The 12,092-nt window shown below is 34.7% G+C and overlaps 1 protein-coding gene across 4 annotated transcripts in view; it reads left to right on the plus strand.

Moving 5' to 3' along the window:
* The window catches only part of Diaph2 (diaphanous related formin 2), a 747,093-nt gene that overhangs the window by 307,908 nt on the left and 427,093 nt on the right, over positions 1-12,092 (plus strand). For all 4 annotated transcript variants that reach the window (XM_036175402.1, XM_036175403.1, XM_036175404.1 and 1 more), the window contains one exon: positions 10,803-10,904. In XM_036175402.1, coding sequence (XP_036031295.1) covers positions 10,803-10,904 — 102 coding nt within the window. The remainder of the gene's footprint in view (positions 1-10,802; positions 10,905-12,092) is intronic.

Here is a 12,092-nt window from a genome sequence, read left to right on the forward strand (position 1 = left end):
TTTCATTAAAGTAAGTTCTAGATATTTACCCTTTAATAACTCATCAGATTTACTTCAAAAAGATCTAAATGGAAAGCTAGATACAGTTATATTTGTTTCATACTTTCTCATGCATTGTCATACCAAGTTTTAGAGTTCATTTATATATATTTCATTAAGACATATGAGCTGGCTGTTTGGAACCTTGGGCTTACACAGGGACACATGCTCAGCCTGGAAGGAGGGGACAGGACCTGCCTGTACTGAATCCACCAGGTTTAAATGAATCCCCAGGGGTGTCTTGGTCCTGGAGGAGATGGGAATGGAGGGGAGGGGCTGGAGGAAAGGTGGAGGTGGGAGCGGGAGGGGGGACATCAGGGGAACCCATGGCTGAAGTATAAAATTAAAACACATAATAAATAAATAAATAAATAAATAAATAAATAAATAAATAAATAAAAACAAATCTTTTAAAAAGACATATTAATTATATAAATGAATGGGTTGCATGGTGACATTTCCATATGTGGAAAATGTCTATAATCCACCATGTATTAAGTAATATTTTAGAAATGTTATGCCCTATTTGCCAATTTGAAGCTTTCTCTCTCTCTCTCTCTCTCTCTCTCTCTCTCTCTCTCTCTCTCTCTGTGTGTGTGTGTGTGTGTGTGTGTGTGAGTGTGTGTGTGTGTGTGTGCATGTTTTTATAACACCTCTTTCAGATTTTATGTATTGACTTCTTGCCCCTTCTCTGTAGTCATAACGAGGGCTTAAGTTTCGATTCAAAGCATTCTACGCTAAAAGCAGAGAGGTACACTTTGGCAGCAGCCATAGGGAAGCAACAATGATCCCCCACAGTGTTAGGACTGAAGTGGCTAGGGTGAAGTAAAGGCCAGCCTAATGGCAAACACAGCATGTTTGAAATGATTTAGGAGGAAAAAGAACCAGCAGGTTGCTGTCCTGATCCAGTCCAATTCATTTGCTATCTGTGACTCTTAGCAGCCATTTCTTATCTGGACTATTACTTTCTGTTTTATCTTTAATAAGTTTGTGGTAAAAACTTAAATTACAGGTATTTCTTCTTTATTATAGCACAATGAAGAGTTCTCTTTAATCTTTTTGAACTGTGCCTTAACTTTACATTGTAATAGCTCTCTCCTCCTTCTATACATTTTTAAAAACTAGTTAAGAATTTTATTTTAGTGGCCAAATATGAAATTATGGTGTACAATCAAACAATGCTATTCTTAATCATTACATTTATCTTATACATGCCTTTATAAATAGCAAAGTCTCCTCTGTCATTTAACTTGTTGCCTCAGAAATTAATGAGAGCTGCACAGTAGTCAACACCTAATTGTTCTCCTATAAATTATTAGGGTTATGTTTTTATATAAGGTTTTATGTTTTGCATTAGTGTTGAAAATGCTATATAGCAGCAAACATGGTATTATTAAAAATAGCTCTTATGGGTCACAGTTTCCTTAACTGGGACCTTCTCCAAGAAAATTGTTTTATTTAGTCCTTAAAAGCTTACTGTGTAAACCATTTCTGCCATTTACATTTAGAAATACCTCATAGAAATTCATTACTAAACTGAATCCATTGAATGGTGATATATTTAATCACACACACACACACACACACACACACACACACAGGAAGTAGTTGTGGCTGTCAAGGACTCAATATAAAGCTGTATTCATTTGTTTAATATGCTTCATATAAATTTAATCCATTTATTTTGGTAAGCAACTTTCACATTGAACTCAGGTGATTCTTATTCTCATTATGTGTAGTTGATATCATCATGTTACTAGCTAGGAGCTTCACATAAAGCAGAGCATTATATTCAGGAGTACACACTTTCACTTGCATTTTGTTATTGAGACCTATTGTTCTAAAACATACAGGCTTTAATGTGACTGTATAGTTTGCAGCAACAATGAAACTAAGCTGCTGTGTGCTTTCTTAGCATTTTAACTATCTCAACTTGGGAGATAGAGTAAATAGTCTTTTTTCAAAAAAGAACCCAGCTTTGTACAATAAAATATTTCTTTTTATTTTATATAGTCCAAGTCTTTATCTACCTTGGCTGCTTTGTTAACAGATATATAGAGATATTTACAGAAGAAATTTGTTTTTTAACCACTGTTACTTTCCAATGGCTGATCTATTTTCTTTTTCTTCTACTCTGGTGACAGCCATAGCAATATGAAAATAAAAGAGGCAATTTATATAATATCCATTTTTGAATTTTATGTGTGTAGTCAGCTTTAATTAATGTGAGAAATATATTCCTATTTATTCTAGAAATCTGAATATATGAACTATTGTGATATACAAATGTATGGAAAATCCTTCAAGTTAGAGATGCATTCTTTTCTTAAATGATTTAAAACTAAGTAAATCACTAGCATTGAGGATCTGCTGCCATTGACCAAGAATTTGCCTTTAGTGTTATGTCTAAGATTTAGAGGAAATGCAGTGAGGACTTTTGGGAATTGCTATTGATAATTTTCCACATTGTTCAATTTGGGGTTCTTTTGTGGAGCCATCACAGGTTTATGCATTATATGCTTTGGAATAGTTGATCCCAACTTTGTTAATTAAATGTGGAGTTTTAAAGATACAGCCATCCTGAGATCTTTCCTGTGGAGATTCTGATATTCTTATTCAGTAGGTAAATGTATTGCTAGAATTCATATTATAACTAAGTGATAGAAGAGAATAGAAGAATGAGACAATGTGCCTGATATTCTTCCAAAATACTGGGTGATGTAATAGAGAAGGATAATAGCCTGAGAAGGAAGAGGGTCAGGAGTCTGCCCTAAGAATAGAACCTTTACACTTATTTGAATTTTAGCCTTCTCATGTTTGCACATTTCCAAAGGAGTTTCTAATATTACCTTTCTGCTTTCAAATAAAAACTTACCAGCACACTAAACCTAACTTGAAAAACAAAGAACGAAGCAAAAAGTTCAGGTACTTGATTTTACCCTCACAAAAAGATTTCCTAATGCTTCGATCACCTTCAACAGATTACATTGATATAGTTTCCGAACTAAAGAAAATTACTGTTGAAACATAAAATTGAAAGCGGTTGGAATCCAAATGGCAAAAACCAGAGACAATATAGCTCTGCTTATTTCCCATTGAGCTCAGCCAGCAACAAGCCAAATTGGAACACTCAGCAATACTTTGATGTGCATAAAGCAAGAGAAGAATATTATATCCAATTCAAATTCTAGATTTATGTGAATTTCTTTTGTAGAATTCAGTTTTCTAGTTTACCTTAAACTACTGACTCACAAATCAATACCAAGCATATTCAATAATAATGGAAAATTAGAAATTGATTTTATAATTTCATTAATGCTGATTTTCTTCTGTGATAATTTTACATGAAGACATATAATGAAATGATATGAGATTCCATGAGGAGTAAAACAACAGAGTGTTAGTTTGGTATCAGATAGTTGATCCCTGTAGGATAGACACACTTAAAAATCATGAGAGTATAAATGTGATCTATTACATGATTACTTTTTGAAAACTAGATTTATTAATCAATGGCTATAATAGGGCACTTCTAAACACTGTTTTGCGAGGAAAGTGTTTAACATTTACTCACATTTTCAAAAGTATAAATAAGAATAAATTGACCTCTTTGGAAAGGAAAAGGATAAGGCACTAGTAATTTATTAAGTACCTCTTATGTCAGATATTAGCATATTGCACAATTCAGGACAAATCTATCTGGGCATGTGGATTTGCAAACATTTTATTGGAATGCTCCCTTGCTCATTCATTTTCTATTCTTTTTAATGGCTGCTTCACACTAATGACACTGATTTAAGCACTTAGAACAAAGATACTTTGATCTGCAAAGCCAAACATATTTATTCACTATTGCTACAAACGTTATGTTTTGTGTTTTATGTATTGTGAAACCTTAGCGTGTGTATTACATTTATTTCTCATAAGCTACCTAGGAAATAGACATTCGTGCCATATGACAGTAACAAAGTAAACATCTTGTTTTTGTTGGGGATGGTTCAAGATATGATTTCTCTTTATAGCAACTCTGGCTGTCCTGGAACTCACTTAGTAGACCAGTTTTGCCTCAAATTCACAGAGATCCACCTGCAACCACATCCTGGGTGCTGGGATTCAAATCATGCACCACCTTGCAAGGCCAAATTAAACATCTTTTACCTCTACAGTTACTAATACTTTCTTCTTACTATGTATTTTTCCACAGTACTGACATCTGTTTAACCTAGAGTTTTCAAAGGCTCTCCCTGTTGATGCTGTGATTGGAGAGGGGTGGAAGAGGTGGTCAGTTAGCCTAATGTTATTCTTTGTCTGGAAATTTATCGTGCATTTGTCTTTTCTGAGCATGCTGTTTAACTCTTAACAACTCCTTTTTCACCTAGAGATTTCTGTGAGTCCTTAGATCCCTGACATTATCACAGATCTTCTCTTTAAAATTCTTTGTTCATATATTACAGAAACATCACTTTGTCAGGCTGGATTAGGCAGGAATGAAAAAATACCCCAAGTCATTGTCATTATTCTATGTAAAATCTTTACCTTCCTCTTCTTGTAGCTTAAATTTAAAAGAAAGAAAAAAAGAAAAAGAAAAGCCAACAGATAAAAAGAATACAGAGTGTTTCTTGCTAAGATCACTGGCCACCAAATTCAGAATTCCACTTTATGCTAGTGAGGATACCAAACCATGCAAAGAGAAAAGAAACAGCTCTGATTTAGTGCTCAACAACACACAGCAATATACTTTGTACAGCATGAAGGATTCTATTAGGAGTGTTAAATTATAACATGTTCAGCACCCATCCCCATTGAACTCTCTTATCACCAGTTATTTACTTATAAACATGTGAAGAACAACTACGCATCTTGTGGGAAGTGATGGAATTTTGTGCTAAGATAAGAGAGTTTGGTACCAGATACCTGAGACATTTAACTCTTCTTTGTGGCCTCCCATGTTGGGGTATATCATTTTAAGGTGTGTTACTTTTGCTTATGTTGCATTTGTTTAACCTTGTGAAGCTATGTTACTGTGCCTGTGTAAAATACCTGATTGTCTAATAAAGAACTGGTCAATAGGAAGGCAGAAGAAAGGATAGGCAGGGCTGTCAGGCAGAGAGACTCTATAGAGGGAGAAATCTGGGAGGAGGGATTTAGAAACCAGAGAAGGAAGAGGACTCCTGGAGCCAGCCACCCAGCTACACAGCAAGCTGTGGAGTAAGAGACAAAGAAAGGTATACATGAAAAGAAAAGGAAAATCCAAGAATCAAAAGGTAGACAGGATAATATAAAGTAAAGAAAGCTGGCTAGAAACTAAGCCAAGCTAAGGCCAAACATTCATAAGTAATAGTAAGCCTCCATGTGTGATTTATTTGCAAGCTGGGTGAAAGGCCCCCTAAAAAGAGTAAAATACCAGCAACAACACTTCCACAAGTTTTCTCTGTAGAATTCATTTTGCGAAAATGTAAAGTATTAGTATTGTTATGTCCTGAATATTGGTTCTTTCCAAGATTCACTGGTTGAAATTACTATTAAGTGTGATGCTATTTGCTGATGGGGCCTCTGAAGAAGTAATCAAAGTTTAAATAAGCCATAAGGCATGATCCAGCTTTAACAGTGTGCTTATAAGGAGATACCCAGAAAGTCTAACTCTCTGGCCCTGGCACACACTGAAGAGGCCATACAAGCACACAGTAAGATGGTGGATTCTTGATTAAGAAGCCTCAAATGAAATCTATCTTGGTTACACCTTGATCTTGAAGTTCTTTCAGAATTATAAAGAAGTTAATGCTTGTTGTTTGAAGCTAGGTTTTTTTTTTTTAATTTTGTCACACCTCTCTTTGCCTAATAAAATAAGAATTCTGACCAATTGATAGGAGAAAATATGTAGTGTCAAGCCTAGTTGTAGTTATAGGTGTGCTATTAAATCTTGCTCAACAAAATTAACTGTGATCCTTATCAAGCTAAATTGAGTACAGCATTTGCAATAATCTAAGACTGACCACAAATTCAGAGCAACTTGTGTATCCTTTTCCAGACCATATTCTCAATAAGAAATGTCCTCATAGCCTACTAGTACTTGAGTTTAGCATTTTATTTCTTACAATTATACTTTTCCTGACAATCCTCTGGGTTTGACACATATTGGTCTTGTGGTTTATTGCTTGCATCGTTAACTTGTCACATGAATTATGTAGTTTGACATAGCAGGGAATTTTCAGTAGATACAACAGCCAGGAAATTGTCCATTGGTTCATATATAGCTAGGGAGAACATGTGGGTAAAGGTACAGACTATAACTTGAATAATTTACTTAGCATAGCTTAAAAGTTAATGGGAAAAACTTCGACCTCATTTGTCAAATTCTACATTGAAATAAGAACCATGCTTTGGATTGGGTTTTGAAATCATCAGCTGAAACCTTAAGACATCTTTATTTGTTCTTCCCAAAATATACAGTATCTGCCAAGATATTGAGGCAAATTTGAAAATATACAACATTAGCTATGCATGTTTTTAAACATACTGTTCTAGTGACATTTAACAGTGTTCAGTAATTGGCTTAATGAACAGGTGTACAAGTATATTAGTTATGCAGATGTTAATTTGCAGGAACATGTGCTTCCTGATTTGGAGGGGGGCTGTTCTTGTATAAACTACAACTACTAAGATTTGTTCCTTAATTAGGAAATCATTACAAAGTATGTATGTGTGTGTGTGAGATTCCCACCATTAGGACCATTAGTCTTGTTTAATGTGCACTGAGCTTCAGGAACACTCTTGATAATGCCATTCCTATTGCTTCAGGTACTGTGCAGGTGTCAGGATAAAGTCTACTTTTCTGTAAGATGCCTTACTGTGCAGCTGTAGACAGCAGGGAAAGGGGAAACTTTGCAGCTGTCCTATGTAGCATGGAAGAGAAGACAGAAATGTAATCTTTTCTGCACACTCCATCAGCTTTCCCTTTAAAGACTTTGTAAACAAATTTGCTGTTCTATATAAAGACAGTTGAGCACAATTGAATAGTTTATTGCTTGCCAAACTAAGTAAACTCTACCTACATTTAAAAGACTATCCTCTCTCCTATTGTTTATGATTCCTACATTTCTTCCTCATGATTTCCAAGGCTATCAGTTTATAAACGACTGAAAGAGATTGGAGCTTCTATATGCTTTAGTCTGGATTTTTGATTCTATGTTGAAAGAGGAGAAAATTACAAAGACTAATATAGCAAAGCCATAGAAGTACCACCTAGAAGGACCAGATTTTACCTTGGGACCTCTCCTAGGACTACTTGATGAGCTGGTAAATGAATACCATTGAGTCTGCCTCTAGGAATCTATCTTATGGGAATTTTGTGATAAGTTAAAAAATTAACAATATTTTTAAGTTTCTGTGTCAGCTTACAAGTCAACAAATGTTATCCATTTAAAATATCCTAAGACATTCTACAATTATAAATATCTGGGACAAATTATTTTTTATATTCACTGGGATCGCAAAATTAAAGAGCATTTCTAAATATTGCACATATTAGACTGTGGAAAGCATATACCTTTATTTATTTAGGATGATGAATATCCCTCTTTTGTAAAAGGATAAAATTATAGTGAAATTAAATGTAAAAACACACATATTGAAGAAAATATAAGGACATTTTTGGGTATTTTATAAAAACTAATGAGTATCTTGGTGGTAGCTCATCTCTTAACAACAATACAAATATCCTTATCATAAGCATCATTATCTTCTTACAGACAATGTTTTATAATGTTTCCTTTTTATTCTTTCCATTAATAATGCCAATTTAAGTACTGCAATTAATTTAACCCACTGGATTATAAGTCTCAGATCCAGTATAACTTTTCTACTATGCAAGAGAGTTCATATTTGTCCCTTCAATACAGTTCCTCATGTTGTGGGGACCCCCACCCATAAAATTATTTTAGTTGCTATTTCATAACTATTATGAATTGTAATATAAATATCTGATATGCAGCATATCTGATATGTGACCCCCCAAGGGGGTCATTACCCACACAGATTGAGAACCACTGAGCTAGCATGTAAAGTGACACAAATGAGCCTTATATACACCGGTATTAGCCAGGAACCCATTAGTTTATAAATAAAATGATATTCCTACATCCATCTTACAGCAATTCATCCTGTATGTTCCTGTTTAATTAGTTTTCTGTTGCAGAGTTTAAGACCTGTTGAAATTAGAAAGATTTTCTCGACTACTTCTTTGATTTTTTTAAAATTTTCTGAATGTGATTGCAGAGGTAATTTTGATATAATTTGAATTCTCTTTATTGACATCAGAAATAGCTATTGAACTGTCATTTCTTTCTTTATGCAGTTGTCTTAAGCTGAGAGCTTGAATTAGAATAAATTGAAATGTTGACTATTGCATGAGAAAGACAGTGTATTTGCAGAAAGATCCATTGAGGAACGTTTATGATGGTTTTTAAAGAAATATACTAAAAGTCATTTTTCTTTCCCAGTGATTGTGTTTTGGCAACATTGCAAAGAACCTGACACCTGTCACAAAATCATAATTTTCAAGGGAATTATTATCTATTCTCATTTTATTGTGTCTATCCTTACATTGATCAATTTACTAAATCTTAGAATCTTTAATATTTGTTCTGTAGGTAATTTATTTTGTGTGTTACTTGTCTGCTGAGGTAACAGAATCTGTATATGTTACACCATTAATGCAAAGGGAATCTATAGATTTACAACATTTTTATGCACCCTTTAAAATATTGCTCAAGTTTCACAGATGCTGATATATTTCCTTAGCAAAAATATACTGATTGAGTGTTGCATTTTCACTATTAAAGGAAATACCTTATGTGTCAGGTCTTCAGCCAACATTAAATGAATTAAAATAATAGAAATCATTATCTCAAAGTAAAGTTTGTTTTCAGAAGAAAATAACAGCTTGATGATTACAAATGTATAATTTAGTGATGAAATTTAGCAGCTGCTGTGGGATGTTCTGTATGTTAAATGTGTTGCTCTGATTGGTTAATAAATAAAACACTGATTGGCCAGTAGCCAGGCAGGAAGTATAGGCAGGACAAGGAGAGAGGAGAATTCTGTGAAGTGGAAGGCTGAGGCAGAGAGACTCTGCCAGCCACCACCATGATAATCGAGATGTAAGGTACCAGTAAGCCATGAGCCACGTGGCAAAGTATAGATTAATAGAAATGGGTTAATTTAAGATAGAAGAAATAGATAACAAGAAGCCTGTCATGGCCATACAGTTTGTAAGCAATATAAGTCTCTGTGTGTTTACTTGGTTGGGTCTGAGCAGCTGTGGGACTGGCAGGTGAGAGAGATTTGTCCTGACCCTGGGCCAGGCAGGAAAACTCTAGCTACAAGCAGCATGAGTTTGAGCACAAGAAAGCCAGTTGATTGAAAAAGTAAGTTAGCTTTGCTTGTCTAACATGATTTAGTGGTCCCATTGCCTACAACCTTGTATTTATCATGGAAGAGTGTGGTAATATTGTATTCCCCAATATATTGTGCATCCTAATAAATTTATCTGGGGTCAAAGAACAGAACAGCCACTAGATAGACATAGAGGCCAGAAAATGGTGGCACTCATACCTTTAATCCTATCACTTGGGAGGCAGAGATCCATCTGAATCTCTGTGAGTTCAAAGCCACACTGGAAACAGCCAGGCACGGTAATTCATGCCTTTATCCCAGAAGTGAGCCTTTAATCACAGAAAGTAATGGCAGAAAGGAGAAAAGTATTTAAGGTGTGAGGACCAGCAACTAGAGCTGGTTAAGCTTTTTTAGGCTTTTGAGCACCAGTTCAGCTGAGATACAGGATCAGCTGAGGAACTGGAGAGGTGAGATGGTTGTGGCTTGTTCTGCTTCTCTGATCTTCCAGCATTCACTCCAGGTTTATTCTTATTAATAAGACCATTTAAGATTCGTGCTACAGAAGAGGTAAACCAACAGTACTTGAGCACAACTGCTGGAGCATTTCTATGCAGATGGAAGTTGGGGACTTCACTTAATGCTTCATTTTCTTAGCAGATAGCCACAAGCTTTGACACCAGTGCCTTTGAAGGGTGAATATGGGCTAATGCTTCTCCTTGATGCTGCACTCCTTGTTTGAATCCTTCCAACCATTTGAAAAAAACAGTAAATAATATTGTTCCAAGAAAATGTTTTCAAATGGTAACTAAGACAAAACTCACATCTTTGAGGATATGTAATTATGTGTATACAAATGGTGGTACTGTTTTACAACTTACAAATGCTTCAATCCTATTCTTCAAAGCAATCTCAGTTGGGAAATTTTCTGTTGCAACCTGTTTAGCAGCTTAAAAGCAATTTCACCGAATTAAATAAATGTCTAAATATTAGCATGTTTTAGGAGAGAAGGCATGTCTTCCTCTTTTCCCAATTAGTCCAAATTAGTGAGATTTTACTATATATTTCATCCCAGTGCTGCTGCAGTTACCTGTAAAGGAGTAATTTATGTTACACATTAGGGAAGAAGCAGCAATTGATTTTTAGTTCTATTTGGCTTATCTTTTCTGCTTAAGTGCTGATATTTAATTTGTAGGGAAACCTCTAAACAGGTCTATATTTTTATGTTTATCCTCTTCCCTGAGCTAATGAAATAAACACATTTATTGATTTCAGAATCACCTTTATTAATGTAGTTAACATGCCTTACTAGTGTTATTTTGTGTATTTGGATTGGAACCATTATTGTTTATGAATCCACATTTTTCTTTCAGGTCAAAGGAATACAGATGCTGTAGAAGAAAATAAGAGTGGGCCTCCAAAGAAGAAAGTGAAGGAATTGAGAATTTTGGATCCCAAAACAGCCCAGAATCTGTGTATGTAATATGTTTTGCATAGCTGTAGTGGTGATGGCATATTCGGTGTAAACAACCATACATCTTCTTCCAGGTTCACTGCTTGAAAAAAGATCCAATATAAATGTCCATCTGGGTTGCCTCATCTAGCCTTCATACAAGGGGAGGTGCTTAGTCTTATTGCAACTTGATATAGCATGTTTTGTTAATATCCCTGGGAGTCCTACCCCTTTCTGAAGAGAAAGGAAGGAAAAGTGGATCTGGGGCAGAGGGGAAGTGGTTGGGCAGGACTGACAGGAGAGGAGAGAAGGGAAACTGTGGTCAGAATGTAATATATGAGAGAAGTATAAAAATGGAAGTAAGGAATGAAAGGAAGGAAGAGAGGTAGAGAAAGAAGGAAGAATGAAAGGAAGGAAGAAGGAAGGAAGAAAGGAATATATATATATATATATATATATATATATATATATATATATATAGAGAGAGAGAGAGAGAGAGAGAGAGAGAGAGAGAGAGAGAGAGAGAGATTGACCCTATATAAATATAATCCAAGTTTCCTTTTGCCACTTAACCAAAATGAAGAAAATAAAAATTGAACATTGTTTAACCTACAGCAATTTATGATTTTTAGAGGATTGGAAAGTATTGTTAATAAAACTTTCATAGTAAACATTATGAAATCCAATTAAGTTGGTATTGAAAAAAATATTGTTAAGTATTTATGATTATTTTTCTCACTAGTTCTAGGATTCATATTTTTTGGAAATATTCTCTAGTCACTGTAGACAAGTCATTTTATTACTATTCCTTTACAATAGTTCTAATGTGATCTGGTTAAGTTGTTAGCCTCTTCACTTTGCAGCATGTTGCTGATCCTTGAGACCTTTAAGCACTGAACCATCCAATGTGGTGTTAGTAATGTAGCTGAATAGTTAAATTCATGTGCATTTAAGCAAGTTTTACTTTGACATACTCACTTCTGCATTGGATTTAAAATATTTTCTTTTATCACTATAGAAGGGTGTTTAGATGCTGAGGAACTAAAGTATTCTGTGTGAGAAATTTTAACACATCCTACATTTCTAATTGCACAAAGAATACTGTGGGAGTTATTTGAGAATGAAATTTAAGTAAACAACCTATCATTCTGGCATCAGGCAACTAATAGCTATTAAGAATTTATACATTGCTGCAATGATAGTATTTTTT

This window comes from Onychomys torridus, chromosome X (assembly GCF_903995425.1).
Source record: "Onychomys torridus chromosome X, mOncTor1.1, whole genome shotgun sequence".
NCBI classification, from domain to species: domain Eukaryota; kingdom Metazoa; phylum Chordata; class Mammalia; order Rodentia; family Cricetidae; genus Onychomys; species Onychomys torridus.